Source organism: Elaeis guineensis, chromosome 3 (assembly GCF_000442705.2).
Source record: "Elaeis guineensis isolate ETL-2024a chromosome 3, EG11, whole genome shotgun sequence".
In the NCBI taxonomy this organism is placed as follows: Eukaryota; Viridiplantae; Streptophyta; class Magnoliopsida; order Arecales; family Arecaceae; genus Elaeis; species Elaeis guineensis.
The window spans coordinates 101381240-101395762 of record NC_025995.2 but is presented as its reverse complement, the minus strand read 5'-3'; the positions used below and the strand labels follow the sequence as shown (position 1 = coordinate 101395762).

The following is a 14523-nucleotide window of genomic DNA, read 5'->3' as shown; positions in this document are numbered from 1 at the left end:
CCACACACACGGACCCAGGTGGGCCCGCACGCCGCGAGTAAAGAGAAAGTCCCGGGATTCCATGGGCCCCTCGCCCGCGGCCGAAAGGCGTCCAGGGCCAGGAGCACCCACACCCGCACCCATAAACGGACACCACCCGCGGGACCCATCCCACCCTCGAGCCCGACGCGACGTGGCGGACCCTCCTCGTCGCCGTCTTCGAACTTAACGGCGGTTGGCGACAAGCGCCGTGGAATCCGAGGGATAGCGATAGTGCCGGCAAGGGGACGGTCCATAGGCCGGGGGTACGTTTTCTGTCATGACGGCCGTTAGGGCACACGTGGCGAGCATTTACCTGCAAGTTATTAGCTTTTGTTTTTGTGGGGTACCGGTGATTCGCTTGTGTTGAAGGAGAGCCGCGAATGAGCTTCGTGTAACGTGTCCTTATAAAGCAAAAGGCTTATAAAATCTTGTTAATAAATCAAAGATTACATTTTGAGATTTTATATGGTTCAATGCTTCAGGGAATCCATGAGTTCAATGTCTTAAATGCCCTTCCTGTAGCCCTCTGCTGGAGGGCTCTTCAGAAAAACAGCTGTAGCCCTAGGCACTATATTAAGTTGTTGGTGTTTTGAAATCATCTGTGCATATTATATTTATTATTGTATGGATGTTATTTTTTTTAAAATGGCTCTTGAAACAACTGTGTTATGTCAAGTAGTTATATCCTAAAAGATACATATTTGAACCGTTAAAAAGCTTAACTGTTTGATATAATGGCTTATGACAGCTATTTATAATTTTTTTTTTTTTATTGCACAACTATACATACCAATTTCTTGGATTGTATGACAGCTCTCGATCATATTTTACGGTTTGACCTAAAGATCAATCATGTTTATATAATAAGGGATAGAATTTAGCTAGTAAATCAAGCATTGAAGAGAAAACTGATTTATTTGATCAGTTTTGAAGAATATTTAAAATAAAAAGGAGCTCGAGGTGAAAATGAAATTTAATACTCCAATCAAAAAAGGCATGCTGAATAGATGTAAGATCCGTTTGGTGTCTCTACAGTATTATATATATGTATTGAGAATTTGAGATGATGTCACAAAACCATCTTAAGAAATAATATATTCTCATATGGGGATAACAAATCCATTAAAGATAATAAAGAAGTATGCATATGCCCTTGAGGCAATGAAAATTTTATGGCATCTTTTCAAAAGACTCTATGAGTCATCCTCGTTACTTTCTCATCTTCAATCAGATGAACTTTCTAAATTCTAAATTTACCCTCAACATGAGATCCAATAACGATCAAAATTATAAAAAATTCAATTTAATTACTTCTAATTTCAATAATTACTATTATATTTTTATTATTATTATTTTAACATAGAGGTGCAAATAAGTTGAGCGGGTCATAAGTTATTTGAGCTCAACTCGACTGAGTTACTATCGAGCTCGAATAATTTGAATAATTTTTAAAATCAAGCTCCAGGATATTCAACATGAAAATTCATGAATCTATTCGAATGATATACCTTTTTTTAATAATATTATTTTATATTAATTTATATATTATTAGTATGTTAAGAATCATATTTCTCGAGTATGATTCTTTAAAAAGATTTTTTTAAAGAAAGCTTGTAGCATAATTTTATAAGCTCTCCCTCATTATGCTCAATCTGACTTGATCATGACAAAGGCCGGATTTGATCCTGCCCTACGTCTTCTTCACACGCTTGAACCCACACCATAATTGATTTTATAACACCGTAACGCACCCGTTACTTCCTTCACACGTGCCAACGACATTAAGGGCATGTTGGTCATTCCAACCTGTACTAAAATAATTTGTTTTATGGATTCCCATTCGCTTGGCAATCCCCTCAAGTCTCCTTCCGTTGTTCCAGCTGCTCCCTTTCTTCTGCTCCTCTCCCCTCCTCCCCTTCTTCCCTTCTCTCTCTCTCTCTCTCTCCCCCCCCCCCCTCCCCCGGGCGTGAGCAGACCGAGGGGAAACCCTAAGCCCCTTCTACCCGCATGCTCTTCCACCGTAGATGATGCAAGGATCGACGGCAGGCGGACTCGCTCAGCTGCGCTGCTCCTCCCGGTACACTCACCATCTCCCACCGCCCTTCTTCCCCTCTATACCTCCTTTGAGCTCACCTTCTCCTCCTTTGTTCTCTTCTCTTCCATCGGCGCCTGAACCAATCCACATGGACTGGGCTTGATACCTTACCATGTGATCGGAGCTCAGAAACCCATGTTTTTAGAAGGGTATCTATTTTTAGATTCCCGATTTTTTTCCCCGATTTGTAGAGCAAGACTGGTATGAGAACAGAGAGAGACTGAAAAATATCCAAATAAAGGAAGGATTGAGATGGGATTTTGATTGGTAGTTGGTTCTGATGAAGTTATATATATAGAATAATGATCAAAATAGGATTTTGATGGGTTCTCATAGGCCAAAATCTTGTTTTTCTTGGTATGTATTTTTGTTACATAAGTTCTTGCCATGTTTGGTATTTTTTCCGATGGTCGATTCGCCATTTTCAGCTAAAAACTATTCTTGCTAGTAATCTACTGATGTTGTTTTGTGTTTGTTTCCAGGAGATGCTCATGGCGTTGGCCGACGAGGCTTCAGCCGATTCTGGTGTGGTCTTGTGCGCTGCTGTGCCTGCCTCTGTTCATGCCTTGTGCCGGAAAGGCCTGCTTGGCTTCGTGCCTCGACGGTGGACTGGCGCCAGTGATGCGTGATGGGTGTAGTTCTTATGGGGGTGTTGGCAGCTTGGTCCATGGTTGGGGGAGCTCACCAGGATGTCCCAGGATCGGGGATGTTTGTGCTGGCTCTGGCTCTTTCTGCTTTCTATCTACTTTGACAGGCTTCCTTGCTGAAGGGGATGGTTGCCAAAAACTCTCTTTAGAAGCGACCCAGAGCTCAGCTCAGCCAGGCAATGTTTTGGCGTATAAGATGTCCAATGGTGGTGTTGTTTCTTGTACTTCAGTGGATGCTTCGAGTGGAATCCATGATCAGTTGCGTTCTGAAGGGAGGAACATTGATGGAGATGGCATTGCTTCATGTAAAGCACCACTGGTTCCTGATGTTTGGATAAGGGCATCGAGCGGGCTAACTGTGGAGCTAGATGACCATGCTGAAGATATCGATCTGGGCCTTAATAATGGTTATTCATCACCACATGTAGAGATAAACCCCCCTATGTTGGATTGGGGAACCAGTAATTTGTACTCCCCTTCTTTGGCATTCTTAACTGTGACAAACATGTACAATGACAGTGTCTTGCAGGTATTTGAACCATTTAGTACTGATCTGCAGTTCTATGCATATGGTTTTGAGAATCGGTCACTGGCACCAGGAGAATCAGCTTTGATTTCGTTTATTTTCTTACCGAGATGGTTGGGTTTATCATCAGCGCAACTTGTTGTGCAGACGAGCTTTGGGGGTTTCATTATTCATGCTAAAGGAATATCTGTCGAGTCCCCATACAAGATAGAGCCTTTAGTAGGCCTTGACATCTCTTTGGATGAAAGGTTGAATAGGAACTTGTCACTATACAATCCTTTTGATGATGTTCTTTATGTGGAAGAAGTGACCACATGGATTTCTTCATCTGGAAATTCAAACCGTTCTGCACTTGTTATTTGTAGTGTAGATGGATTTCAGCAGTCCTCCAATGAGTTTGATTCTTCTCTAAATGATAAGGAGAGTTTTGCTGTAGAGCCTGATGAGTTGGGACTATCATGGGTAGACGTTAGGCCCCATAAGCAATGGGAAGTGCTGCCTCACAACACTGAAACTATCATAGGGATGAAGTTGTGGCCTCATTTGGAAGGAAAATTTTTTGGAGTAATCTGCATGAAGTTGCGGGATTCAAAACAAGATAAGACTGATATGGTTATCATTCCTCTTGAACTAGAAGTACATGGTAGGGCAACTTTCGTTGAATTAACTGGTGCAGTTTCTGTATTTTTTGAACCTCTTGTGCCGTGTGATGGAAAGGGATCAATTTTTTCCCTCTCTTTAAGAAACGAAGCCTCCTATTTACTAAGAGTGGTAAAGATTAGTGAGGATACAGAAAGTAAAAAGCTTTTCCATCTAAAATACATGGAAGGGTTGATTCTTTTTCCTGGGGCCATGACACGTATAGGTTTGATTAGTTATACACCTCCCACTGACTCACAGGATATTGCTTCTGAAATTCCTGGCATAAGCTTGAATTGTAAGCTATTAATAGTGACGAACGATTCTGCCAGTCCACTGATCAGGATTCCTTGCCAGGACATAGTCCATGCCTGTTTCAAGCATCCCCCTGGCTCAGGTATTGTTGTGTCTGATGGATCATACATTGGATTGATATCACAACGAGAGAGGGAGAAATTGACAAATGCAAGAGCAGGATCCTTAGGGAGCATCATCGATGCATCGCTTCCCACAAAGGTACTTTGGTTTTAATATGACTTTGTTTCATGTGATTTTGATGTCTAAATAACATTCTGGATTTGTTTGTTCTAACTATAAGAATTATTTCATGTGCCTTTGGTTTATTCTTTTCCATACACAACTTTGGGCTCTATGCTTTGCATCAATCTGTTTTAGTGAATATTTTGTCCTCTTGAATCTTTATAGCATCCCATGCATCTAGTCAGCGATCATAATTTTTTTTTACGAGAACTGATGTAACAATAGTAAAACTTGTATATTTGTCTTAAAAAACTTGAGAAGTTCGCTGGCTAGAGAAAAATGATTCTTTAATCCATATTCGGTTTCTCATAAGAGTAACTCGAAGTTGGATGCTGTGAAAATGCTTTTAGAGAAGTGGAAATGGAAAGCAAGAAGGGGCGCCGATAGGGTGGTTCCAAGTCCTAGGCGTCTGTCTAGAAGGGTGCCAAGAGGGATCCTCAGTTTAATCATTAAGAATTGATATCTCAACCTTGTACATTTGTAATCCCCAAATTGTGTTATTTTTAGCCATTGGACAACTGAATTCATTCTTTCATGAATTTTAAGCCTAATGAGTGATTGAAAATAGCAAAGCCACTTGGTAGAGTATCAGCCAAATTCACTTTGAAGTTAATAAAATAAATCATTTTAGGCTCCCTAAAATCAAAGCATAGGATTTAGAGAACAAACATGGCATAAAGGGAGAGGTTATGCTGCTCGAAATATTACTACGTCAGCTGTTCTACATCTATAGCTCTTAGTGATTGTTATACCAGTCTTGTTTTGGCTAGTCCAACCACCCATCTTCTCCTTTGTGCCTTTATATTTAATTTAGTGAGAGACGCACCAGGGTAGATTAGTAACCTAACAAAAAATGATAAAAAAAAAAAACCTGGAGTTCTTGTAAAATTAGTCATTGTACATCCATCATCCGTGCAGCCCATTTTGTAATGCCCTTCTCCATTTCTATGGCTTACATAGATGAATCCCATTGCTTTGTAGTTTGTAGGTAGCTAGCTGTTCATGTTCATTGGAGTTTGTCATGTTTTTCCTGATTTTTTTCTCCTAATTTGGCTTTTATTAGACTAGTGTAGAACTTGGATGGTTCAAATAAACAATCCAAGACACACAGATATGGCATTCCATGTTGTGCCAGTTAAATGAGCATTTTATGCTTATTTGTTGTCATGTGAAGTGATATTAGTCTAGTATATTTTTTGGGATTCACTTCATAATTTATTGACTAGAAATTTAGGTCTTCTGTGGATTGACACCTGCTGTTTAGACATAGTCACAAGTCTGTAACTGTTGTAATTGTTTTACAGAACTCAATTACTACTGATGCTACAAAATCTAATTGGGCAGACTCTAGTAGATATCGATTATTATCTTCAATGAACCTTTTGTGGATACAAAGTAAGCTATTCTTCCTAACATCTTCCACAAATTTATGCAGATGAAATTTTTGGAGGCAGTTAAAGCAGATGAGCTGGTACTTAGAAATTGGAGATCCCAAGGCACGACAGGTGGCATTTCTGTCCTTGAAGATCGTGAGTTGTTGTTTCCAGTGGTTCAAATTGGGTCTCATTTTTCCAAGTGGATCTCAGTGCATAATCCTAGCCAAAAACCTGTTGTAATGCAACTTGTGCTGCATTCAGGGGAGATTATTGACCAGTGCAAATCGTCTGATGACTTGTCAGAGCTTACCTTGTCAAGTAGGTTGACCGAGATGGGCTCCATGAAAACTAGGTTTGGGTTCTCAATTTCAGAATCAGCAATAACAGAAGCCTTCGTACATCCATATGGAAGTGCACAATTTGGGCCTGTTGTCTTCCACCCCTCTAACAGATGCATGTGGATGAGTTCAGCTTTGATAAGAAACAATCTTTCAGGTGTAGAGTGGCTATCTCTTCGAGCATTTGGTGGTTCACATTCACTAGTTCTCCTCGAGGGTTCTGAACCTGTTTGGAATCTAGAATTCAATCTTGACTTGCCAGTGAATCACAATATATCCTCAGCAGATGTGTCATTCCACAAGGAAACTGCAAGTCCTTCCTGTCGCCATCAGTTTTCCAAGGAGATTCATGCAAAAAACATAGGTGAACTTCCTCTTGAGGTGATAAAACTAAAAGTTTCAGGAACTGATTGTGGTTTGGATGGGTTTATGATACACACCTGCAAGGGTTTTGCTTTAGCTCCTGGGGAATCCATGAGGCTCCTTATTTCATATCAACCAGACTTTTCTGCAGCTGTGGTTCGTAGAGATCTTGAATTGGCCATGGCTGCTGGTATCTTCGTGCTACCCATGAAAGCAAGCCTTCCAGTATGTATGCTCGATCTCTGTGGAAAGTCATTCTTCTTGCCGGTGCATTGGGAAGCATCTGTACTTATATTTGCTGCTGTCTCAATATTTCTTCTGGTGTTAATCCGCATTGTTCCACAACCGTTTTTGTTGGGCATTGGAGATTACAATGACAAGATTGAGAATACCATGAATACCAAGAGCAATGTTGAAAAACCTTGTCGCCTTCACCGAAGCACAAAAGCATCCAGGTGATGACTTCATCTTCCACATCACACCTTATTTTATTTTATTTCATTACTAGTTTATTAATGTTGATGGATTTTGCAGTTCAATTAGGAAAGACGAGAAACCTGAGGCTGTTTGTGGTAACAGATATCCTATCTGTCAAGTTGGTCTTCATGATAGCCCCAAAGGGATGCACGTCAAGCAGGATTCTGTTCGTCAAAAGAAGACCCCATTCTCATCGCCAACGTCAACAAGGAAGCCTGTTGAGTTTCTTGAATCTGATATGTCAGAAACTTCACAAAATGGTAATCTCACTATAAGGATTGTTAAAGAAAAAGGGAGAAGAAGAAAGAGAAAAACCACTGGAGCAGGATTAGCAGCCAAATTTGAAGTTTCAAGTAGTCAGAGTGGGAATTCTACCCCATCATCACCCTTGACTCCAAATACCAACACTCCAAAACAAGTATGGTCTCTATCTCTTGACACTACCAATAATCCATTTTCTGGAGTATCTGAAGAACAAAAGCATCAGAAAAAACATGATGTTGATGTTCCTATGGAAGTGAGAGTACCAGAGGCTGAGAAACATGGTGATAATACTGGGCTGCTGTCAGCTCAAGAGCAGCCTCCTTCCACTGGAAAATCAACTGGGAGGTCAACTCTATGGCCTTCTGCCACTTTTCCAAGCCCAAGTTGGCGTGCACCTGGTGTGGCTGTGCCAAGTTTCTTGGCCGCAACTTCTCCTATTGCCCCACATGCTCGTGCTCCAGGGTCCAAGCTCGGTAAGGATAAAGCTGTACAAAGAAAGCAAAATGATGTGCTCGAAGAAGAGTTCACCTATGACATCTGGGGTAATCATTTCTCTGACCAATTACTAGGTAGGCCAAAAGAGTTTATAACAAAGGTGCTTGATGCTTCAGAAGGTGACTCTCAGAGTTTCTTTGCAAAAGATCCCCAGTCCCTAATGATGATGTCATCAGCACAGTCTGCATCTCCTGGGCATAAATCGCCCTCTTGTGATGTAACTTGCTTTCATCAAATGAATTAGACTTTACTCCGTACTTAATCTCTCTCTCTCTCTCTCTCTCTCTCTCTCTCTCTCTCTGTGCATGCACCTGCACATGCATGTTTTTTTGTGTCATTTTGTCTTCAATCAAATTTTGCCTTTGCTAGTTCAAAAGGAATTTAGGAAAATCAAAAAAAAAGTATTGCCATGTTAATTTTATTTTCTAGATCTCTCCACACTCACCCCCAACCTCCTCTTCAACAATTTTGAGATCTTAGTTCATATTGCTTACCTTTTTCGGTAACTTGAAAAATATCTGGACGCTTGAAAGTTGTCCTCTGTGGCTCACTATCCATGAACCTGTTCTAAGATAACAGCCAACAATAAAGTAGAATCCTCAAGTCCAACACCAAATGGATGAGATTTGCTTGAATAATGAATGAATTGTTCTCTCACGATCTCCATCAGTTATCCAGTCAATCTCATCTTTCTCAGAAGTAAACTTGTTCATGTCATTGCTTTAGCAGTAAATTCCTAAAAGTGAGTACAGCACAAACAATATGAATTTAAAGGTGAATCACCAGACCGAATAGTTTTGTCATGATTGTTTTTGGAGGCCATGTTCATTGATAACTTTTCTCCACCTGATACTTTTGAGTCTTCTCCCAGTCATCTTGTCAATGTCATCATTTTAGGAAGCAAATGGTGTTCATGACTTCATGTTTTGTATGAGCAGCAAATTCCAAGGAGCCAAACAGTGCTAAACTAAACTAAAGGTGAACCATCAGACTAAATAGTTTTGTGAGAATCTCTGTCCTACTTTGCTTTCTGTTTATAAATTTTACCATGATATCAGTATATCAGCTGGCTATATCAGTTAACAATAGGTGCACAACTTTTCAAACATTCTTTAGTTCTTTCTAATTTTAATGTTTTCGGGGAACTAAGTTTATTCATTCTGCTGAAGCTATTTTATCCATCATGCATTGGATTGCTTTTCATCCAAAAAGGGTCCATTAAAAACCATACACATATGCAATCCGCACTGAGGTGGATCAATCTATGGTCTGTTGGAGAGAGACTTCTTGGATCATATTTGTTTGTTCATCCCATCAAAAGCTTGGTGTTCTATCATGTTAGTTGCTTGTATTTATTGGTTATTTATATTAGCGATGGATGTCGATGGTTTCTTGCCTCTTTTATCTATTTTTCTTTGCCTTCATCTTCAGTGGGAATCAGTTCATTACTCGAAGAGCTAATGCCCATGTTTCTGATAGTATACTGTATCTGCAGAAAGCTAGATGGTACTGTTCAACTACCAGGTCTAAAGTATCAAGTACCATTTCACTAGAGTCACACTATCAATCTCCATGAAGTATGCTTCTTTCCTTTTTACTTTTGCGGTTGGAGGATTGGCCCATGTCACTATATATGCCAGACCCTACATCAGGCTAATCTTAGTTTACGGTTTGTCGACACTGCTCTTGTGCTATCTCTGCTCCATGCTTTGATGAATGATTGACTGAAGGTATGCCTAACGTGCTTTACCTCCATAATCATGATTTCATCCTTTTCATCGTAATCAAAATTTATGTTGGGACATTAGATGTTGCTTTGTCCTATCAATTAGGCTCCCAAGACAATGTGTAAGAGGTTGCGAGATGCCAGTGTCAGTGTTCTTGGAGGCATTATTGACACACACAGACAATGTGGAAAGGGATTCGAGGGGGATTTAAGTAAACAAGGTTTGAGATGGGAAAAAATTCTCAATGGGAGAATCTTGTAAGAAAACCTGCTTAAAAACATCAGTTTTAAAGGTTTTATGAAGAATTATATTTCAAAGAATTCATAGTTTTTGTCGGTGTTGTCAGGGAGGGTGAGCCTTAGCACAATGATAGGGATACTCTATTCCAACCTGGACATTAGGAGTTCTAAACACGGAAACAGCTTATCCACATGTAAGCAACAATCATACTCTTGATGGACTTGGGTTTAGATTTATATATTCAAGAATCATGGTAAGAAGCCCCATAATCTTCATAATAACTGTAGATGTTGTTGTGAATTAGGGTAGCATCTTCACTAGGGCTATAAGCAGGTCAGATTCTAGTTAGATCCATAGAAGGTCCAAAGCCCAAGTTTCAGCTTTGGTTCTCTCCGTCATTTCAAGCTTAATTTGGATTCAAATCTATTAGTGGATGACTAACAGCTGTTCTATGAAGTTTCCGAAAACATTTCTGGTCTCTTTTCCTCCTTTTAATGTTTATTGTTCTTTTATATTTAAAACAACTTCTAATGTTTGATGGTGTCGTAATATCTAGTTCATAGGTAGATGGTTTGCATCTATTTGCTTTTTTAACCCTATTTATTATAATCCTAAATAGTTTCTACATAACCGGTTAAAACCTTATAGCTGGTTTTGGTTTCAGTCTCGGGAGAGTGAAAAATACTTGTCAATAGTTACTGTTAATATGCAAATATCCCATTTGATGTTGGTTCCCGTGAGAGAGAGGCATGAAAGTCCCACCGAATGCAAGTTAGTTAGTTGGGCGTATGGAGATAGAGCCCCTCTGTAACACTTAAAATCTAGGAGCTGCTCCATATGGATGGGTGTGGGCACTGCCCATTACCCAGTTCTGTTTAATATTAGTTCACTTCCTCTCAAGGGAATTCAGCCCTAAGTACAAATCCTCCGAATTCATACATACATATATACATACATTAAACTTTGTAATTTAGAAGATTATCTGTTCTTCCTGATATTGTTTAGAAATTAAAAGATCACCCAAAGTCTCTGATCTCCTTGTTTTTGCCAATGAATGAGATTATTACGGCAGCGCAGGAATGCATGCATATGATAGGAGATGAAGGAATCGAAAGGCAGACAGCATATCACTTTGGTGTTGTTTATACTATTTGCTTGGCCAAAAACCCTTTCATAATGTGATCGTATGTCTCTGTTGTGAGCTAAGTTATGCTGACAATTACACGTTGAAATGCACATAAATAATTACTTAATGATGCAGGGTTCAGAAAAAGTCTTTGTTACGCTGCATGTCTACATGGGCAAGGCAAAAAATACTATTTATTATTGTAATATAGATAGGGGCATTTTTAATCCCATATCGGTTATAAGTTAAAAAGAAGTATAGCTTATATAGGTTCAAACATTCTTTCCTACGTGAGATGAAGTATAGCTTATATAGGTTCAAACATTCTTTCCTACGTGAGATGCTTTTTAAAACACAAAACCATAAGGTCTCGTGTGCCACAACAATTACAATGCTCTAAATTTAGGTGAGAACTCAAAAATAAACATAATCACTAATACGCATAAAGAAATTTTGCCTGGCCTGGACTGCCTGCTGAGCTGGAACTTTCTGGGCTTGGATCAAGACACCCAATTAGTCGCCACTTGGTCCAATAGAAACTCCAGTGGGCTCTGGTAGATCTTGGCCCATTTGTACCCTGCCTTTTGCCGCCATCGACGCATGCTGTAGTACTCCCTCATGCTTGTCTGCTAATGCTCTGAAAACTTTAAAAAGTTTTCTTTCTTCTTCCTTCTAGATGGTCACCAGGAAAACTGTTTTCTTGATCAAAAAGCACGAGTAACAAGCAAATATTAGAAGATGACTTCCAATATCACACACTCTTTGTTCAACAATTTCTGCAATGAAGAAGACTTTGCCGGCCAAGTGACCTCATCAACCAGAGAAAGATGCAAACAGAGATGGTCCACCTTGTATGTGCTTCCAACGAAGCACTCTTGTTCGAAATTTTTGCACCTTCGCAGATCCATATATTTAAAAAGAAAAAAAAAGAATTACCCACGTGAGGTTTGTTTATCCAATGCTACAATTCCACATGATTTCCCTTTCTCAACCCTTTTCACAACTAAACACATGCACAAAACTGTCTGCTTTTTTTTTTTTTAAATGTGCAAAATGTTAGAAAACTAATTTCTTAGTAGAAAGAGGCGGCTCTTTTTAAATTCATTAAATTCTGGTCTCTTGTGGCAGGTCAAGAAATAATCTTCCCTCTCCTCATTTCCTTCCTCCTTCCTAACTCTTGCAACTCCCTTCCCCCATAAGAAGTCCCCACCCCAACCTCGCTTTTATCTTCGTCCCGATTCACAGAAACTAGAAGAAGCCAAGCTATCGGGAGCAAATGGAAGTGGTGGTGCCAATGGCACCAGGCCAAGATTTCCATTTCCAGAGTGCATCAACCTCACCATATGTGAGTGCTCCGTCGAGCCCCAAGCCCTTCGGCAACCCCTCCGACTGCTACTTCTACGCCAGTGCCCCCACTAGCCCATCCCGAGCTGCAGCCGTCTATGCCCATTTCTTTGATTGGGAGGACAAACCTAGCAGGCCAAAGCCTGATGATGATGATGATGATGGGGAATTCGACTTCGCCGTCGGTTTCGACAGGCAGCTACAGAAGAAGGGACCGACGACAAATCTCGCCGCTGCCGACGAGCTCTTCGAGAACGGACGGATTCGGCCTTTGAAGCCTCCTCCCCATCTCCATCATCCTATAAAGGATGATACGAGAGGTACGACTTGGCAAGGAGGTGGTGGTTTGAGATCTCCTCAGGTGGTATCGGAGGAGAAAGTGGTGAAAGATAGAGGGAGGACTCCCTCTACTCTTTCCACCACTCGTGCTGGAAGTAGGAGAGGGTCGAGATCTCTCTCTCCTATTAGGGGAGATGGGGACTTCCACAAGTCCCTCACCTCCTCCTCCTCCTCCTCCACCACCACCACCACCACCACCTCCTCTTTGATAAGGAGTGGGGGTAGCAAGAAGTGGAGGTTGAAAGACTTGCTCCTATTCAGGAGTGCATCGGAAGGACGTGTGATCGGGAGAGGAAGCAAAGATCCTCTACGCAAGTACACCATGCTGTCGTCCTCCCGATCGTTGCTGCCATCTTTGTCCAACAAGCGAAGGTCGTCGGGAAGGGAGGATGCGAAGAATTCCGGGTCCAAGCCAGGTGATAAGAATGGTTCCGTGAGAAGAGGAAGCTCGCAGGCCGCCACCTCTGCGCACGAGGTGCACTACACCACGAACCGTGCGGTGTCGGAGGAGCTAAAGAAGAAGACACCTCTGCCTTTCAACCGCCATGGACTCTTCGGTTGCCTGAGCTTCAACCCGGCCATCCGCAGCATCACCAGAGGATTCGGCAGCCACTCATTCTCTCGGGGAAAGTCTTAATTCACCGATCGATCGAGTTGAATTGTTCTTTCATAATGTTTATTATTTGTTCATTTTTGTTAATATCAATGAGGAAATGTAATCTATCTGATATCAATGATATCAATAGTCTTTCTCATCTTTTCTTTGAAAACCCAGGGAGGATGATGGAAGAAATTTATTGCCAATGAATGTTATGTACGCTTGTGAGTCTTGTATTTGTCGTAGCTGAAACCGCAACCGGGACTTGGGTTGGGTTAATTAAGAAGTTCATAAAGCTAAATGGTAATTAAGCTGGTGAATAGCATGGCTTTTTCCAAAGAGGATCATGTGCGACACATTAATTCTTCTCATCTAGCTGATTATATCCACCGACCGCACTCTCTCCCATTGCCTGGCACCGTAGCAATGAATAAAATACATTACAAATGCATCTTAGGCAGAGCATTGTGCGATCATTAAGAGGCCTTTTGACCGACCGGTTGGTGTGGGATGATCTGGTCGGACACCTACCGATTGGTTTGGTTGGATATGCTGTCCAGAAAAAAAGATCCCAAGACTTGCGCACATGCAGCCAAAGCCCATGTTATCCAAGCACATGGATTTCGTTGGTTAACTGGAGGATATCTTTTCATCTCTCTCTCTCTCTCTGGGTACTCCAATCACACACGCATATTACGGGTACTCCTGGTTAGGTTACGTCTAAACCTAAAATTTTTCACCTGTCCATTTTTTTGTCGTTGTCCTAGTTGGTTTTATGATACTACAAACTGCACCAACCTAATTTGAGGAGTTGTTGAACCATCACATACTCTGCTAACTCTTAACAATCGCACTCGCGCCTCTATAATATAGTGTGAGGTCCCTGGGCTAACTACCAGCATCCTCAAATTCTACGTGTTTGTTATGGTTCGTTTTAGCGGGAGCCACGTTTAATAAACCCATTGCAGTGTGGAAGAATGGATATCGTTGCCTGCAGGGCAGGTTATAGTTGTGTAGCAGTTCTATATCGAGGTTTCTACAACATTGCTACCATGTTTGATGGCTTTCATTTTTTTTTTTTTTTTTTTCGGGGCGCTATTAGCTAGGCTATTACCTGGTTTGCAATGGCCTCCAATGGCTACAATTCCTGATTGTTATAATAATTGTTGTAACTAAGGCTTAATTATTATCCTAATGGTCAAACTTATTTGGAGGCTAAGACTTGGATGATGCATTTTGCTAAATATTTCGGCCTAGATAATTATGATGCATGCAGATCTCTCCTCCGTTCTCTCAAAAAAAAATTTAAAAAATTACAATCACAAACATTATTAGTCATAATACTTATTAAATTAATTTTTATATGTT

General features: G+C 40.7%; 2 protein-coding genes across 2 annotated transcripts; both read left to right on the top strand.

Moving 5' to 3' along the window:
- Positions 1-1903: 1903 nt before the first annotated feature.
- LOC105041390 (uncharacterized) lies at positions 1904-8038 on the top strand. The gene is made up of 4 exons (XM_010918353.4): positions 1904-2098; positions 2599-4444; positions 5904-7000; positions 7080-8038. The coding sequence occupies exons 1-4, from the start codon at positions 2046-2048 to the stop codon at positions 8023-8025; spliced, it is 3942 nt and encodes a 1313-aa protein (XP_010916655.1). The 5' UTR covers positions 1904-2045; the 3' UTR covers positions 8026-8038.
- A 3956-nt stretch (positions 8039-11994) lies between these two features.
- Positions 11995-13361, top strand: LOC105041391 (uncharacterized). The gene has a single exon (XM_010918355.4). The coding sequence runs from the start codon at positions 12151-12153 to the stop codon at positions 13192-13194; it is 1044 nt and encodes a 347-aa protein (XP_010916657.1). The 5' UTR covers positions 11995-12150; the 3' UTR covers positions 13195-13361.
- The last annotated feature ends 1162 nt before the right edge of the window (positions 13362-14523 follow it).

Coding starts and splice junctions, on each gene's coding strand:
- LOC105041390 (XM_010918353.4), top strand. CDS start 2,046: ATGATGCAAGGATCGACGGCAGGCGGACTCGCTCAGCTGCGCTGCTCC. Junction 4,445..5,903: donor ATGCATCGCTTCCCACAAAG/GTACTTTGGTTT, acceptor AAATTTATGCAG/ATGAAATTTTTGGAGGCAGT. Junction 7,001..7,079: donor CGAAGCACAAAAGCATCCAG/GTGATGACTTCA, acceptor TGGATTTTGCAG/TTCAATTAGGAAAGACGAGA.
- LOC105041391 (XM_010918355.4), top strand. CDS start 12,151: ATGGAAGTGGTGGTGCCAATGGCACCAGGCCAAGATTTCCATTTCCAG.